Source organism: Coregonus lavaretus (genome assembly GCF_964263955.1).
Source record: "Coregonus lavaretus genome assembly, chromosome: 13".
In the NCBI taxonomy this organism is placed as follows: domain Eukaryota; kingdom Metazoa; phylum Chordata; class Actinopteri; order Salmoniformes; family Salmonidae; genus Coregonus; species Coregonus lavaretus.
The window spans coordinates 45545465-45564733 of record NC_140000.1 but is presented as its reverse complement, the minus strand read 5'-3'; the positions used below and the strand labels follow the sequence as shown (position 1 = coordinate 45564733).

General features: G+C 40.7%; 2 protein-coding genes across 2 annotated transcripts; both read right to left on the bottom strand.

The window, feature by feature from the left end:
* Nucleotides 1-267: 267 nt before the first annotated feature.
* LOC311140050 (uncharacterized protein) lies at nucleotides 268-12766 on the bottom strand (the record flags this gene model as incomplete). Its single annotated transcript, XM_084175017.1, has 17 exons — nucleotides 268-306; nucleotides 410-502; nucleotides 647-684; nucleotides 785-962; nucleotides 1042-1184; nucleotides 1545-1612; nucleotides 3267-3416; nucleotides 7066-7184; nucleotides 7504-7608; nucleotides 7715-7798; nucleotides 8470-8559; nucleotides 8647-8716; nucleotides 9522-9646; nucleotides 9761-9841; nucleotides 9964-10011; nucleotides 12110-12153; nucleotides 12571-12766. The coding sequence occupies 17 exons, from the start codon at nucleotides 12764-12766 to the stop codon at nucleotides 268-270; spliced, it is 1671 nt and encodes a 556-aa protein (XP_084031143.1).
* A 4109-nt stretch (nucleotides 12767-16875) lies between these two features.
* On the bottom strand, nucleotides 16876-18271 carry LOC311140049 (E3 SUMO-protein ligase ZBED1-like; the record flags this gene model as incomplete). Its single annotated transcript, XM_084175016.1, has 4 exons — nucleotides 16876-17225; nucleotides 17318-17396; nucleotides 17551-17654; nucleotides 17977-18271. 4 exons carry the CDS (start codon nucleotides 18269-18271, stop codon nucleotides 16876-16878), a joined length of 828 nt encoding a protein of 275 aa, XP_084031142.1.
* Between the last annotated feature and the right edge of the window lie 998 nt (nucleotides 18272-19269).

Genomic DNA, 19269 nt, shown 5'->3' with positions numbered 1-19269 from the left:
TGTAATATTTCCGTTTTTTATTTGTAATACATTTGCAAAAATGTCTAAAAACCTGTCTTTGCTTTGTCATTATGGTGTATTTTGTGTAGATTGAGGGGGAAAAAACAATATAATCCATTTTAGAATAAGTCTGTAAAGTAACAAAATGTGGAAAAAGTGAAAGGGTCTGAATACTTTCCGAATGCACTGTACTTTTGCTTTATAAAAGTAGAAAAATACATTAGATTTTGTAAATAGTCTGATTAAAAGGTTAAAATCGATGCTTCGTCATGAAACAAAATCTGTTCTTAGCTTCAGAGTAAACTTCTGTAAGAAACAATAATAACAATAAAACAATAAAAACACTTTTAAGGAGAAGAAAAGGAGAATCATTCCCACCACAATGACAGAGCGGTGACTGAAAACTCACTTTAAAGTCGTGGATATAGGTAAAGAAGAAGAAGATGAAGCTGAAGGCCACGATCCACTCACTCACAGCACTCACCAGATGGAACACATAGTCCTGTAATGACAGGGAGAGTCGGAGAGAGACTGATATTGGCCGTATAGCTTCTCTAGCCTATAAAGCCTATATGGATTCAGAATGTCGTCCATCTTTGTTGTTTATGTGAGTTGTGTTCTTGGTAAAGATGTGCTCATACTGCACCTTGCCTTCTGTTCTATGCAGTAATTCACAGATAACAGCTGGATGGAAAATGAAGGAGACATTTTCTTTGAGAAAACAATGGTCATTCATGATTAAAATCATTTAGACACCATGGGTTACTATTGTTTTCAAGGATACTGGGGGAAACTGCCAGGAAGGCGATGGTTGCCATTCCGGTGCGCGTATGACACAAGGCCAAGGAACATCCATAGGGGTAGGCCTTATAGGATATGATGGACTGGAGGATAGTGTACAACACACCAGAAATGAAAAAGAGTAATGCACCTGCATCATGCATTTGTATTATCGTTGTCTCCTGGGGAAAAAGAACACACCAGAGAGATCATGTATGGAAAATCACACTCCATCTTCTCACTAAAGATGTGACAACCTACCTGGAAAGTAGCAACAAAACATATCCCCAAACAAGAAAGCATTCCAATCCAGAAAGCGGCCTGGTTCAGTGCTGGGGGCACACCACCTGCCTTCTCATTGAGCTTCTCCACAAACTTGTATCTGGCATACATGGTGGCCATACCTGTAGAGGAATTGGCATGGCATATGGAGTGAATGTTTTTATTTTAAAATGTCCCATTTAGACAGTATTTGCTCACAGGCTACTGTAGGCCAATGTGAAACCTGCTACAATATTTATGTATTTGTTTATTTAATTTGCACTTTGAAACATAGGGAAGTAATATGTAATACTCGGTAAAATGGTCTTATACCATTTATCCCAGCCCTGTCTTACCATGCATTACTGCTTTCATTTTCAAAATAATGGAATGTGTGACTAAAGCTTTTGGCACAGTCTCTGACCTGGGAAAACCCATGGGGTTGCTTAAGCTCAGACAAAAACAAAAGATCATTCATGGTTTTAGTGTCTTTCTGTGCTCACCTGCAAATGCAGTGATGACTGTCATCAAGCCAAAGATACAACTCTCTGGGGGTTTAGCCCCAATTTCACAAAAGAAAAGAAGAGTTCAGGTTTAATGTGTGTGTCATGTCTGGAGGTCATTTTAAATATTTTGATCTGTTTCAGGCCCAGTGCACTCAAAAACGTGATTTTCCTGTGTTTTATATTTCCACACTATGAGGTTGGAATAATACTGTGAAATTGCGAAACTGTTAATAATGCCCTTTTAGTGTACGAGCTCTTTCCCTTTAAAAGTCAAGTGAGGACACACTGGCTAGTAAGTAGTTCACAGGCCCCTATGCAGAAGGCTACACAGCTGGGACCTGGGTAGCCCAACCCGCGCAAGATGGTGTTATTATTCATTTTATGCTGTTTGTCATACGGCATCAGGAAGAACTAGGCTGTGTAGAGGTCTAGGCGTTAGGACCTGGGTAGCAGCCAATGACTGTGGGTTGCAGCCAAGTAGAGTGCTCAACTGAGGAAAACTAAGCCGATTGATTTTTGTCGCTAAGATCAGTGGCGTAGTGGAGGCTATACGCCGTAAACCCACTTTGTTCACTTTATTTTTGCATATACTCACTTCTTAATCCCCACTGATACTTAACAAATAAGTATATAAATACTTCGCTAGGCAGCACTACACCGCTGGCTAAAATGTGATACTTTTTTCACTTTCACTGTTAGTCTACGCCTGTTATTTACGAAGCATGTGACAAATAACATTTTATTTGACTTCTTTATTATTTAAATCAGTGTGGGTAATGGAAATATGCTTTATATTTGCACTCATCAAAAGCTGTGATTATTAAGGGAAATTGTATCACATTAGTGCCTGGAAAGTGGGTATACTCTAATGTTGCCCCAAATTACCCAAACGGCCCTCCCAGCAAAGGAAAGGTGCCCTGTGTGAAAAATTCTGTTTTCTCTATTTTTTTAAATGAGTTTTCCTACAGATTTTTATGGTTTTCACTCTCAAAATGACATTATTTAACAGAAAATCAACACAAATGTGATGTTCTAAGTCAACAACAATGTTAAACCACATCAGGAGAACATTTTTTAGGTCTGGGGAAAATCGAAAATATAGTTCCCCTTTAATTCAATTGCGCACCTAGCAAGATAACGTTTATAAACTAGCAGTGTTTCTGTAGGCTACTGTACAATGTCCTACATGAGATGGCAGAGTTTGCTAAACAAATGCCCTCCCGATTGATACAAATCAGAATGATATCATTCTGCCAGGTAGGCCTCGCAGTCAACATTTAATTGGGAAGGTGTTTTGGGAAAGCCTTTAGACACGTTTATTCCAACAGAGCATGATGACTGAATTGCGCATCGCCAATACTCAACCAATACCTTTTCAATACCTGGGTTGCATACCCATTGTTGCATTGTTTAGCATTTACTTGTGCCCAGTTGAGAGCTGAACGCGCTTGCTACCTGACAGATGATATTCCGTTGAAACTATAATGTGTGCAGCGCACATGTGAATATATTGCACTTGCTTTGCGTTTGTATAGGCTACTTTGTGCATGATTTCTATATTGTACTACATAATTGATAAGGTGTAGCCCTATCCCTCCACTACATGTGTATAATTATTAACGATTTGATCAAGAAAGGCAGTTCGTGGAAAATAAAAACAATTAGGCAACTGATAAATAATAATAGCCTATAATCTTCTTGTTCTAAATTCTTACTTACCTTATATAGGGGAAGATAACATCCACATCATGCTCGAACAATGCAATTAGGTAGGAAACAATAAACGTGCTGGATGACCAGATGACCAAAAAAGTTGGTAAAAAGCATATTGTCAGCAATAAGGAAAAGTTACAACACAGACAGACCGACCTTGAGTACAATTTATAAATAAATATTCAATGCAGAATACTGTCAAGTAAAATCCCTCTGCCAATAATGCTCAGAGTTGAGATTTGAAGAAGGAATATCATTAGGCTTTCTGTAAACCGTTATCTTGCAGTCACGTGGTCTAGGCAGTATTGAACTTCAGTTGTGTTGAGTGTGTGTGTGTGTAGGCTGGGGTTGGGTTCCTCTTCCGATAATTTCCGCATGTGACAGAAAATAAGAAACACACTGCCGTACATACCATGGCCATACATTTTGTTGCGTTACAAAGTGGGATAAAAAAATAATTTCATTGTTGTTATTTTTCTCATTTACATTTTTATTTTATTTATGGAAAATAAAACACTCATAATATACCTTCATTAGATAAGTATTCACCCTCCTGAGTCAATATATGTTAGAAATACATTTGGCAGCGATTACAGCTGTGAGTTCTTGGGTAAAGTCTCTAAGGAGCTTTGCACACCTCCATTGTGACATTTTTTGCCCATTGTTCTTTTCAAAATTCTTCAAGCTCTGTCAAGGTGTTGGGGATCATGGCTAGACAGCAATTTAAGTCTTGCCATAGATTTTCAAGCAGATTAAAGTCAAAACCGTAACTTGGCCAATCGGTAACATTCACTGTCTTCTTGGTAAGCAACTCCAGTGTAGATTTGGCCTTGTGTTGTAGCTTATTGTCCTGCTGAAAGGTGAATTCCTCTCCCAGTGTCTGGTGTAAAGCAGATGGAAGCAAGTTTTTCCTCAAGGATTTTGCCTGTGTTATGCCATGTTCACCTCCTAGTCGGAACTAGGCAACTGTGAAATTTCGACTTGTGTATAGAGTGGGGGAAAAAAGTATTTAGTCAGCCACCAATTGTGCAAGTTCTCCCACTTAAAAAGATGAGAGAGGCCTGTAATTTTCATCATAGGTACACGTCAACTATGACAGACAAAATGAGAAAAAAAAATCCAGAAAATCACATTGTAGGATTTTTTATGAATTTATTTGCAAATTATGGTGGAAAATAAGTATTTGGTCAATAACAAAAGTTTCTCAATACTTTGTTATATACCCTTTGTTGGCAATGACACAGGTCAAACGTTTTCTGTAAGTCTTCACAAGGTTTTCACACACTGTTGCTGGTATTTTGGTCCATTCCTCCATGCAGATCTCCTCTAGAGCAGTGATGTTTTGGGGCTGTCGCTGGGCAACACGGACTTTCAACTCCCTCCAAAGATTTTCTATGGGGTTGAGATCTGGAGACTGGCTAGGCCACTCCAGGACCTTGAAATGCTTCTTACGAAGCCACTCCTTCATTGCCCGGGCGGTGTGTTTGGGATCATTGTCATGCTGAAAGACCCAGCCACGTTTCATCTTCAATGCCCTTGCTGATGGAAGGAGGTTTTCACTCAAAATCTCACAATACATGGCCCCATTCATTCTTTCCTTTACATGGATCAGTCGTCCTGGTCCCTTTGCAGAAAAACAGCCCCAAAGCATGATGTTTCCACCCCCATGCTTCACAGTAGGTATGGTGTTCTTTGGATGCAACTCAGCATTCTTTGTCCTTCAAACACGACGAGTTGAGTTTTTACTAAAAAGTTATATTTTGGTTTCATCTGACCATATGACATTCTCCCAATCCTCTTCTGGATCATCCAAATGCACTCTAGCAAACTTCAGACGGGCCTGGACATGTACTGGCTTAAGCAGGAGGACACGTCTGGCACTGCAGGATTTGAGTCCCTGGCGGCGTAGTGTGTTACTGATGGTAGGCTTTGTTACTTTGGTCCCAGCTCTCTGCAGGTCATTCACTAGGTCCCCCCGTGTGGTTCTGGGATTTTTGCTCACCGTTCTTGTGATCATTTTGACCCCACGGGGTGAGATCTTGCGTGGAGCCCCAGATCGAGGGAGATTATCAGTGGTCTCTTATGTCTTCCATTTCCTAATAATTGCTCCCACAGTTGATTTCTTCAAACCAAGCTGCTTACCTATTGCAGATTCAGTCTTCCCAGCCTGGTGCAGGTCTACAATTATGTTTCTGGTGTCCTTTGACAGCTCTTTGGTTTTGGCCATAGTGGAGTTTGGAGTGTGACTGTTTGAGGTTGTGGACAGGTGTCTTTTATACTGATAACAAGTTCAAACAGGTGCCATTAATACAGGTAACGAGTGGAGGACAGAGGAGCCTCTTAAAGAATAAGTTACAGGTCTGTGAGAGCCAGAAATCTTGCTTGTTTGTAGGTGACCAAATACTTATTTTCCACCATAATTTGCAAATAAATTCATTAAAAATCCTACAATGTGATTTTCTGGAGAAAAAAAACCTTGATTTGTCTGTCATAGTTGACGTGTACCTATGATGAAAATTACAGGCCTCTCTCATCTTTTTAAGTGGGAGAACTTGCACAATTGGTGGCTGACTAAATACCTTTTTCCCCCACTGTAACTACAACCAGTTAGCAAGTTGGACATTTCTGCCTTGTTGGATACAGGATGCATGTTTTGGAATATTTCTTATTCTGTATATTAGGGGTGTAACGATTCGTTTTAACAACGATTCGATTTGTATCACGATTTGTGGTTGTCGATACGATTCAAGGACGATATTGGTTCATTTAGAACGATACGATCCGAAACGATTCAGTGACTTGAAATCGATTCAGTAACCCTTTAGCCAAAAATTCAACCAGTGTGACTGAAATAAATACCTGGATACTGGACAGTGCAGGTGAAGTTTCCTAGATTCCTGTTTCTTGTAAGGACAGCGATTGGTGGCTTGATAATTTCTCGCTCGTCGGCTTCTCCTCTGTCATCCGCCATGCTATGCTTTGTTGTCTTGGCGCCTTTGCGCTGCTGCTGGCGCGATGACGTCACGGATAGGCAGACTGAATCGAGTAATGTTTAAAGCCTTTATCATTAAAAGTGCTAAGAAAAAACATCCATATAAAGTCTGACGTGCTTAAATCCAATGGGTTATTTCCTAGTATCGATACAATCGATTTATTACATTTTAAAACGATGTTAGATCGATATATGTTGTCCAAAAGGCCAACTCGCCGAGCACAGATCGATGTAGTTGGATCATAGGAATATAAATCGATACATCGATGTAGTAGATGGATTGTTACACCCCTAGTAAAAACACTCCAGTGCGCAAAACAGGGGCACTGGAAAATACAAGGCACACAGGGAATATTCCCAGCGATACAAAATACATGGAGCTCCACCGAGCTTCTCTCTCCTCCACAATAAACAATCACACACAAAGACAAGGGGGCAGAGGGAACACTTATACAGGTACTGATGAGGGGATATGAACCAGGTGTGTGTAATAAACAAGACAAAACAAATGGAATGATGAGATGAGGAGCGGCAGTGGCTAGAAGGCCGGTGACGACAAACGCCGAAGCCTGCCCGAACAAGGAGAGGGGCAGCCTCGGAGGAAGTCGTGACAGATACTGTATATTTTTGAAAGAATAATATATTTCCCTTGACAGAGTAATGCTGAATATAAAAAATGGCTCAACTTACCCCACTCTCCCCTACACATGATGTAACATTTGTTTACGATTGACAGATAATGTTTAAATGCAAAATACTTTATTTTGTGATGGGGCCCTCAGCTCAGTTTGGGAACCTTAATCCAGGCTGGACAGCAGGAACTCAACCTGTATTTGTAGGTTCCTCATCACCTCCCCCGAGAGCCTCTCTGGGCTTTCATAGATTGAGTCATTGAGGTTGAAGATGGATTCTAGCCATGCCTTCATCTGGCCCTGTTGACAACAGACACATCATCAACTATTATTGAGAGAGAGAAAGAGAGAGAAGAGAAAAGAGAGAGAGAGAGAGAGAGAGAGAGAGAGAGAGAGAGAGAGAGAGAGAGAGAGAGAGAGAGAGAGAGAGAGAGAGAGAGAGAGAGAGAGAGAGAGAGAGAGAGAGAGAGAGAGAGAGAGAGAAGAGAGAGAGAGAGAGAGAGAGAGAGAGAGAGAGAGAGAGAGAGAGAGAGAGAGAGAGAGAGAGAGAGAGAGAGAGAGAGAGAGAGAGAGAGAGAGAGAGAGAGAGAGAGAGAGAGAGAGAGAGAGAGAAATGTACCTTAACGAGGAGGTAGAAGTTCTCAGCAGCCTCTGTCCAGGCTCCTCCAGGAGGGTCAATCCTCATTATGACTTGCAGGAGCAGATAAAGGAAGCTACCAGGCTCCTGGAGAAGGAACAGGGGACATGAGTGAGTGTCTACAGATCTGATATGACAACAGTGTGTATAGCATAGATAAACAACAGGATGTTCCATTCTTAGGGCCACTTACAGATATAGGAAGAGATGTCTTTCCTTCTAGAAGGCTTAGTAGAACGAATTCATAAAAAACATCTGCGAAGTTGATGCGGTCGATCTGAAGTCAAACAAATAGGATAATTACATAATCTTCATTGACAAGCACTTTAGAAAGTCTCATTGAGTAGATGTTAGATGAGAAGACGGTGCCTGCAGCTAACGCTCAAGCTTGCATGTAGACCTACTCCTACGAGAGCCATCTCCTGCTCTAGTCGCTCCCTGTTTGCTGGCTCATTAATGAAGTTCACCAGTAGGTCGTAGGCCTGCTGAAACTGCCTCACATCCTCAAAACAAAACAATCATAAAATTCCTTAAAACTTAGATCATAAACTCAAAGATTCAGGTCTGTAATTCAAAGGGCCTCCGATTGTTTGGCTAGTATGACGTTGAAACTTTTCAACTAAACCCTATGAATCACTGTTGCCTAAAGGTAACCCACTGTGCAAGAACTGGTTGAATCAATGTTGTATCAATAAAACATGTCAATGTGATGATGTTGAATCAAAGTGGGAAACTGATTGGATTTGAAAGAAGTCATCAACGTAAGGGAATTTCGTCTTTTAACCTAAATCCAATTACGTTAATTTTTGGGGGGATTTCAAATTGAATTCACATTAGTTGACAACTCAACCAAATGTAAATCAAAACGAGACGTTGAAATGACATCTGTGCCCAGTGGGAACTATATATCTGGTCTGATGAACGTTGCACAATTATGTAATTGGTTACCTGCTGGTTGAGCTCGGATAGTCCACTCAACACCATCCTCCCAGCGTGGGTGAGGTAATTGAGGGAGGTACTGTCTGAGGATGTCAGAGCCTGTGAGAACAAGACAGTACATTTACAAATAGTCCAGAAATGTTCATGAAGTGAAATACAAAAGGTGCTAAATTCACATTTTCTCACCTCCATAGCACGTCTGATACCGGCCAGCCTCAGAGAGAAGTTGGTTGTCCCTTGGTTTTCAAAGTAACGCCTGTAAATAGAAATGTTCAATAACAAATGTTCAACCTAAGAAGCTAAAACATCAGTGCCATGAAATTAAGAAATCATTTTATGTTAGCCTATATTATAACTGCAGGATTCAGAAAGACCATACCAATGTAGGATCTTAATTTGATCACTCTTTTGTTGCTGAGAATTTTCCTGCACGGCAGGAAATGCAAACTTGTAGCGTATTTGGAATTTTCAAGTTTGTAATTTCCACTTTGAAATTTTAGACTCGATTTGCCCTAACGAAAAATGTATCCTGTTGCTGCAGGATTATTTTCCTGCTGTAGCAAACTGTCTCAAATTAAGATCCTACATCTGTATAACTACAATATTGGGCAGATTATTTCAAAGCAAAGGTTTTTACTATAGATGAACACATGAAAGCGAACCCACCGCAACTGGGGCACATCTGCAGCATTATTTTGCTCCTCCACAAACTCCTCCTCAAACTCCTAAAACAGACATCACATTAACTTAAACTCTACTAAACTGCATTTCACCTGCAACATCAACTGAAGCAGACAAAACATTCAGTGACATCATAACAATACTTTCATCTTGACCTAACAACTTGACCCTTGACAGACAACACAAACCTATCGATACCAAAACAATGACACACACCTGTACACACAAGTACAAATGAAATAAGAATTATTGACTGTAGAATAGTTACCTGAGGAGTGCTGTCAGGGGTCTGGTCCTGGTCCTGGGTGGAGTGGTAAGGTGGAGGGGGACTGGGAGGGGAATCGGAAGGGAAAGGGGGAGGCGGAGAATTCTGGGGGAACTGGTGAGAGGAGCCAGAGGACGGCTCATGAGGGGTGGTGATGATGTCAGAGGTGGAGAACTGATATGCCATCATCTCATCCCCCCTCTCCTGGTACCCCTCCACTGTGGTGGAGATATCCACCTGCTGTTTAACACACAACATGTGACACTGTCAGCCCAACACTGAAAACCACCATATTGAAAACCCCTCAACCAAACACTGAAATAAATCATAACACAGAGAAACAACGGGGTGTACCTGGGCATCCTCATAATAGGTGAACTCAGACCTCCTCTTGACGAGGCAGGACATGAGTCCATGGATCCTTCTACCAAGGAACTAAAAATGAGGCAAGAGATTAGAACGTGTAATTTCATTTTCTGTCAACATGTATTTATTCAAATAGGTAAATGGACATTTGCCACTTTAAATTTTTTCTGTGAAAAATTGCCTGACTGTACCTTAATACCAGTCACCTTGTTGTTGGTGAGGACCACCTGGACGAGACCCTTTAAAAGAGACAGAGAAACATTACATTTCATCCAGGAAATATAAGTAGACCTATAGCATGTGCGTCATTTGACACAAATCAGGTGCATTTGAGACGAAAGACCAGTTGAGAATCTCTCACCCATGGGTCCAGGATTTTTTCCTGGATGACTCTGCTCCACCACAGCTGCTTCTCCACTCCCCTCAAAATGCACAGGTGATGCATGTCCTCTTCATTTTGCTATAAAGAAAAAACTCCTTCAGTCTCCAGACCTCTCTCTATATGTTAGCTGTAGATGTCTATAACATTTGGCAGGCGATTTCAGTTCTGAGTATAATCCCTGGCAGTGATATAGAGCCCACATGATGTTCGTACGACAAGTTTCCCCTAGGTTTCAATTAGGGACAGACATACAAAAGAAAACCCAGAGACAATTGGGAGTTCAAATACACAGGTGTGTTCATAAATGTTAAGAATATGTCTGAAGTACCTGCACTCGTCTATAATGGATCTTCCAGTAATGGAAATGAAACGAACCCCAGTTCCCAACCAGCTGCAACTTCTCATAGGGAAAACCAGAGTCTTCCCTATTTGGCTGAAAAACAAAGACATCCCCCTAATTATAGAGATTGCTCTGTGATTAATAAGACACACAATTGTGGAGATAGAGGACATGGTAATGTGTACTATTACTAATCAGCTATGCCTGTCTAATAATGTGATAGACTACCTGTGAATGGCTATCTGAAGGTGCTGACAGTTGGTCAAGCACTAGCCTCCCAGCTTCAGTGAGGTGAATGGTAGGCTCCTCAATAACCAATTTGGAAGTCTGTGAAAAAAAAGGGAACAGGGTAAAGTAAATTCTCCCTATAAGATCAGATGAGCTTTGGTTAATAATGTGTTTGGTTACCTGTGTGTTTAACACTGCAAGCTCTGTTACCAGCATTCTCCCAGCACGAGTGAGGTAGTAGACTGGTTTGGCCTTGGAGAAGACAGGCTATGAAGACAAGGGTATATGTTTTTTCATTATGTGGTTTTATAGAAAACTAGTGACTTGATGTTAATCTTTAATATCCTCTAGAGACCAGAGAGTATCAGAATGGATAGACTCACAAAGATAGGAACACACAAGGGTCCAGACCAAGGGATTAAAGCCAGACAGGACAGGTGCCCAACCTCCTCATCCACATACTAAGGAACAAGACAGGATTAAATTAAGAGTCAGTTTGAATGATAGACATGTAGCCTATAGGACTGACAGACTGGAATAGGGAGGATCGCAAGAGGAGGCCACTGCATGATAGATTCTAAGACAATTGGCAGTTGAAATACACATGTCTGTGTTCAAAGGTTAAGGAAACATCTGAGGTAACTGCATATGAATGGCTACCTGTTCATTTTGAGAGGACAGTTCATTCCATACCATCCTCCTTGCAGGAGTGAAACAGGTGAAAATGGGCTGCTCCACTGTGAATATCTGTGAGAAAATGAGGGAACGAACATCAAAGTATTTCACTACCGTAGTGGATACTGAAGGTAATCCTGCCTATTAGATCAGATGAGCTTTGTCCAATAATCTGCATGGTTACCTGCGTGTTTAACACTGCCAGCTCTCTCACCAGCATCCTCCCAGCATGGGTAAGGTAATATGTTGGCTGCAGTTATAAAAAATAGGGAAAATGTTTACAGAAATGTATTTCCATGTTGTTCTTCAGAAAACGTCATGTTTATGTTTAAAGTACATAAACCAGTTTTAAGACCAGAGAGAAGACCAAAGAGTATCAGAATGGATGGACTTACAGAGCTGGGAACACACAGAGGTCCAGACCAAGGGATTAAAGCCAGACAGGGCCGGTGCCCAACCTCCTCAACCACATACTAAGGAAGAAAATCAGGATCAATTTATGAGTCAGTAAAATGACAGTTTGAATGACAGATTGTTATTGAACCAATCCTGCTAATGAAGCAGTATTGTTATAGCCTGGGTGCCAGTCTGTTTCAGCTCTCTGTCCACTCCTTATGGGATTGTGATGCCAATATCATATTGCCACGATGGAATTGGCAAGAGAGCAGAAAGACTGGCACCCAAGCTATTGATAGGCCTGCAGCATTCTTACCTGAACAAGGACTGGGTCCTCCTGGTCCAGGGTGGGCTCATTATCTTTATGAAAAACAATAAAGGATTGTTTTCTCTAAGTTTAAGAAATACTAGCTACAAGACACCAGACATCTGTCCATGTAGTTAGGCTGATCATATATTTACTTGTGTTTTATATTGTATGACATCAAATGTATTTATGTGTCTGCATAATGTACCAACATGTTCAATTAAACCTAAAGCAACGGTTTGGTTTCAAAGGAGCAAGTTTGTTTGTTGTTGTTAATCTAGGGCTACACTGTAAAAAATGTAATCACCATGATTGCTACCTAAATGACACCCTATTCCCTATTTAGTGCACTACTTTTGACCAGCGCCTTTTAACCATAGAACTATGGGTCCTGGTCAAAATAAGAAATAGGGTATTGGGTGGCATTTGGGACTATTACTATTTAGACATTGTCAAATATGTAAACTTACCCTCCTCAACCGTGACAACACGGTCCACGCTCTCCACGGTGGCCAGTGCATCCTCACCGATACCGTAATATTTGCTATAAAAGTAGACTGCCGAACCGGTCGCAAACAACAGGCCAGCTGCACTCAGAAGCGGCCTCTCGCGGAGGAATCTCAGCGGGGTCGCTGTCAACAAACGACTGAACATAGACCTACTCATTATCGCTCTACATACTGCAGTGATTTTGACTGAGTTCAAAACCATCTGACAATTCTTTCTTAGAATTACAGGGTTTTATAGGGACCATTAATACGTCAAAGTCTTCCATAAGTCATGGTTGGCTATGTCACAATGGGATAAACATGTTTATCAAACTGATTAAAAAACACTCAACAGTGACATCAATTAAATTGAATTTTGAGCATGATTTGGGAGTTTATACAATTGTAAACTATGAAACCATTGTTTAGAGAACAGTAGGAGTATAACCATTTAGAAAATACTGTATCTATGGCTCTGAGTAGGAGTAGAAGGGACAGCGTCACAATGCGCTCGCCATGGTTCTGAAAAAGAACGTTGCTGCGTTCATCAGCTCTGTGATGTTCTAGGCGTAGACACTCACTGAACCACTCACTTTCACGTTCGGGGTGTCAAAGCGTTCAACCAACATGCATTGGACTAAAACATCATTCAAATAGTTACTAAAAAGCCTACAGATATGTTTTACATTATTATTTTAAATCTCCTGCATAAATCAGCTGAGATAGCCATACTCTTCTCATCTCTTCGCCCTCCTGCCCTGGTGGTTATATCTGAGCGTTTTGATAACTGATTGATAATTTGGATTATTCATATCCAAAGTGAAATGCTGATTGTGTCATATTTATAATGTAGGGCCTAGTAGCCCACGTTTCATGACATAACCCTAATCCTAAAATAGACTAAAATTGAAACCCTGGGCGAGCACACAAGCTCTGGCTGTACAGCCGGCAACAATAATACATCCAAAGAGGGTGGCTGTTGAGGAAAACCAGTACACCAACACAAATCTTCATTAGGAGATAAAAGTAATCAGAGGCTAAAAGAAAATGGCAGACAATAGAAATCGAATGCGTATGTTACGGCTGGTTTGTGTTTTAATTACGAAGGACTCCCACAAATCTATTGTCTCTCTAAAAAACTGTAGGCTGCATATTGGTGGTCAAAGTGGTCGAAACGGTGTAGTGATCCTCGCTAATACAGTGAGCCACATTACAATTCTGACCAAGTGGGTTAAATCTGTTGGAGCGATGCGTAGGGTGTGTGCCTTTCACGCATGTAACCTGGGTTCGCTTCCCCGCCCCTTGTTTGCTACAATATTTTAGGAAAGGGACATCTTCATGACCAACAATCTTACTCTAAAAACGTTTGTGAAAAAAGTTTGGTCAGTCTGTGAAAGTTAGAAAAGGTTGGTTAGTCTGTGAAAGTTAGAAACTTCCAGCAGGAATTGACAGTCATCAGTCAAGGTGGTTGGATTATATAGCTACAGTGGTGCTATGGTTCCAAAAGTGCTGGTGATAAAATTAACATTACTGGCATACACATTTCAAAACAAAAGCCTATGATCAGGTATGGAGTTTTGGAAATGTTGTTAAACCCAACAGTCTATACTCTATAGCACAAAGTGTGATGTCCCCAATGATAAAATTGCATGTTACTCTAATTGTGAGATGTGTTACAGTTTAAAATAGGCTACTTGGGTCTACTATACCTTCATCCTTTATTAAAGCATTCGGTTGCTAGCATTATCTCCACAAGCAAGGGTATCCTGGGGAAAGACAAATCTTCTCCTCCCAGTAGACTAACTGAATCAAAGCCAGTAGCCTTTAACATTACTGCTAGATAGCCATGTAAACACGAACCTCAGTGGCAGAGCTAAAGCTCATCTGAGATCTTGCATAGGCTGCTGTTTACCATAATCAGGATATTTTTCTACAAACCTTGGCGATACTTTCTTTGTTCTCGATTCGGAAGAAACTTGTCTCTTATGAACATCTGTGTGCAGTTGCAGGTGGAACTCCAAAAAACAGAGAATATTCAGAAAAAGATTAAATCCACTTTTTGTATTGAGCGATAAATACCGCTTTCATATGTGTAGATCTTTCTTTTGGTCGCACTGTGGGAAGTGCTGTCATTAAGGCTACTTCTACAAGCGGCCGCAGCCGCTTCGCATAGAAACGACTAGTTACTGCAACGGTGTTGGGAAATGTGAGATGTGCACAGCTAAAATGCCGAGGACTGTGCAAAAGGTGGATTTAATATATTTTTTGTCGAATTTTCTCTAGTTTTTGGAGTATGCTACCTGTAACTGCACACATACGTTTATAAAAGACACATTTCTTCCTAGGTTAGGGGTCTATAATTGTAAAATAAATATGTTTGATTGAATAACTAGCCTAATCTAACTATCGTGGTCATACATCTGGACTCTTCATCATCATCATCAACACTTTGAATTACTAAGGAATATTCCTATAGCAACTGGTTGCTAGGGGAAACGAGACACTAGCATTATCCTCTTGTTGTGAGACTGAGAGGGAGGATTGGAGAAGTGCACGAGGAGGGGTGGGAAGCAGAGAAGACGGAGCATGGTTGAAATTCCACCAAATGGATAAGAAGAGGCAGACAAAGTTTGACACATTTATGTTTTCAGTGGTTGACCGACACGAATGAACGAGTAAACCTTGTTTTAGCCTAGTGAAGTATCACAAATTAATACCTCAGTATTAATTATCCACTGCACGGAATCTCCATGAGGGCACAAGTCTGCATGACGATTTTCGCGTAAAGAGAGGCAGCGCGGGAGAGCTGACTTGTCGCCTGGCAGGTATGTTCTGCTATTTTGAATAAAGCTAGCCATACAGCTAATATAAGTTTTAGGCTATTATTAATTTCGTATAGCTAACTAAATAAATGAAGCTATCTAACAGCAATGCTGTTGTGGGCTTACACATGTAATAATTACAACCAGGAGCCTATAATGGAGGAAGTCAGCTTTTCAGTCAGTCCTATCATTTATATTGAAAATAGGTTATTATAACACAAGGTAAACACACATTTACAATAATTGTTAGGTCTATGTTATTAGCCAAAAATTGACTGATACAAGTACAGAAACATTCATAGCCAGAGGCAACCTAGGCTACACTGCAATTAACACTATACATATTATACACGCTATGTTCTACAGTGCTGATTCTAAGAACAGGGTTAATTCCCATAAAGTATTAGGATCTCTGTCTCTATCACATACATGCATGGCCAAGGAAGATAGGTTGCATAAACAGATACAAATATAGAGCGATAAGGCGCAAGGGGGACAGGGGAAGAGAATAAACAGTGAGAGGGAAAGAATTGGTGAGTACGCTCTGTCCTGCAAATGCCAGAGCACATCAGCGCCGGAGCTACATCTAGTTTGATGTAAGGAAGTAGCCTACTCGATTGCCTATCCAGGGGCCTTGTATGTGATCAGACCTGTTGAAGGTGGGGTTCGTGTGTGAATGTGAGTATGAAAGTGTGAGTATGTATAGCTGTAAGTATGAGAACGTAGTGTAAACTAGGGGTGTAACGATTCGTTTTAACAACGATTCGATTTGTATCACGATTCGTGGTTGTCGATACGATTCAAGGACGATATTGGTTCATTTAGAACGATACGATCCGAAACGATTCAGTGACTTGAAATCGATTCAGTAACCTTTTAGCCAAAAATTCAACCAGTGTGACTGAAATAAATACCTGGATACTGGACAGTGCAGGTGAAGTTTCCTAGATTCCTGTTTCTTGTAATGGAATCAGGTATCAATTAATTATGAATATAAATAAACAAGTGAACAACAATGAATGGCAAATGCATTCACATTTTATTTGAATAAAGTGCAAACAACACTTTAGGTTGAATTAACAGGAAGTTAAAATTGTCTGATCTCATTTTCAATATTCAATACATTTTCAATAAAAGTACAGTAAGTGCAACCAACATTTCAACAGTAGGTTTACCTGCTACTTCTGCTTTTGTTTTTCAACATAAAAATATTACAATATTAATATCAAAAATAAAGTGCAACCAACATCTCTTCAGGTTGAATAAAGAGTAGGTTTACCTGCTACTTCTGCTTTTGTTTTTCAACATTACAATACAAATACAGTATTAATATCAAAAATAAAGTGCAACCAACATTTCTTCAGGTTGAATGAGCAGTGGATGAACCTGCTACTACTCTCATTTTAATAAACAAACAATATTCAACAAAAGATCAAGTGTAACCTACTAGGCTACTCTTCAATGACTACAGATTTTTTTTCAAAAATATCAACTGATCAACATGATCTGGCTGCAGAACACTTCTCTGTGCGTTCACTATGTCGCCAGCAGTACTAAAAACGTGTTCTGCTGGCACACTGGTGCCTGGAATGCACAGGTACCGTTTAGCAAGGGTGGAAAGTACAGGTAGCTCTTTCTCCTGAGATCTCCACCACTTCATGGCATTTTCAGTCAAAGGCAACGCATCCTTTGCTCGGTACTTTAACACCTCTGCTCTGGCTGTCTCGCTTGTGGATTTTCTTTCTCTTTGGGTGAAGGAATCGCCAAACAGCGCATCTAAGGCTTTCTTCTTACAAGGAGGTGACTCATTTGGAGCTACAATATAAGAAATATATTTCAAAATATAGTCATGTTTTTCATTAATACAAAACAACAACAATCTTTTATTGGTATCACATGAAACACACCTGTGGTCTCTTCATTGAATCCTGACAGCTTTGTGCTTGAGCTTCCCTCATCTTCCTCCTGATTTCCCATTGCTTGCATCTATTGATGTAAGAATGTGTGAACTGTTCAAATTTCTGCTCTGTAATACTGCACACATAAATTTAGAGGAAGATAAAGAACAGATGAGATTTGAGAGAGGACAAATGAAAGGGGAGAAGAGAAAAGAGCAGAGGAAAGAGGAGAGAAGAGTTACCTGGTGGGACACTTCTGCCTCAAAAACCAGTTTTGTGTAGACCTGTTCTCTGTCCTCTTTTTCCAGGTAGGGCAGTTCTTTAAATCGCGGGTCCAACGCTGATGCTGTTTAAAGAACAAGAATATTGCATTCATTGCATTATTAAATTAAGTTGACCTGAAATTGCAAGTGATGACCACCTCCTCATACACAAAATAATCAGAAGATTAAACTTTAGTATGTTTAAAAGAAATGTGGCACAGTGATGATGTAAAGCCACCATGAACTAAGAATTGTATTGCAGATATCTTGTTTACTTTTCCATATGAAAAAACAACTCAAATTCAAACTTGAAAACGCAAAGGTGTGGCATTTTACAAATTAATACAGTCTAATAACCTAAAATATTAACCAAGTTGATTTTAATTAAGACTCCAAATTAATTACCTATGTTGAGAGCATCTTGGGTGCCTCTGTAGCGTGTGGAGAGGTCACTGGCCATCACCCTCTTAATCTCTGCAACCAGGGTTGAGTCGTCTTCGCATGGCTGTAGGTGTTTCAGCAGTTTTGCTTGAAGAGGAGCAATTACAGAGAGAGTTGGCTGGTCTTCTTCACACATCACAGTGGTTGCCATTTTGACAGGACCCATCAACTGAACAATGTCATCCATGTTGGCAATATCACTTAGCGTGCCTACATCTGTGACCCCCTTTCGTAGATCCTTGGACATCAGAGTTGCCATTATAGCTGGCTGTTGTTCCAAAAAACGTTCAAGCATTTCGAATGAACTGTTCCATCTGGTGATTATGTCTTGGATCAGTTTATGTTTTGGTAAATCCATCAGTTTGTTTTTCCTGTAGGGCGTGACATGCAATCGGGCTGCAGTGAAAATATCCAACAATTTTTCGCACTTTCCCCAACAACCTGGAAGCACGGTCCACCCCAAACCCTTCTGCGAGGCAAGGTTGAGTGTATGTGCGAAGCAGGTAATGTGTGGACTGAACTGGGCTTCTGCACCGGCCACAATCATATTCCTGGCGTTATCTGTGACGATGGCAGGATTCTTGTCGTAGATTTTCCACTCCATGCAGGCTTCACGCAGTAACGCGCCAATATTTTTACCAGTATGGGCTTCATTTAAAACTCTGGTTAGCAGAACAAAGGTCTTCATTTTCCACTCCGGATCAATGTGATGAGAGGTAATTGTCACATACCCTTGATTTGAGCATGACGTCCAGCCATCTGTCGTTATCGCTACTCGTTCAGCTTGAGAAAGCGACAGCTTCACATCATTCTTAGTACTTTCGTACAATGCAGGAATAACCTTTTCTGAGAAGTGTGGTCGGCTTGGTATTGTGTACCTTGGCTCCAATGTTTGAATCATTTCACGGAATCCCGGATTTTCAACCACACTGTAGGGTCGCATGTCTTTGCAGATAAACTTGGCAATTGTTGCCGTGATGTTTTTCGCCCGAGCTGAGTTTTGGCCTAGTCTCTGACTAAACATGCAGGCGAGACCTGAGGCTTCTGCAGAGTTGACTTTACCTTTCGCTGCTGTAGCAGCGGGAACGCTGCAAGAGGTGCCTGGACGGTCGGTGTTGTGTGAAATCCCATGGCGCCTTAGTAGGTGGTTGGAGAGATTTGTCGTGTTGCCGTTGTACTTTACTTGACCTTTACATATCCTACAAACAGCGAGCGACTTATTTAGAACATCTCCGTCTTTGCAAAAGCCAAAGTGTT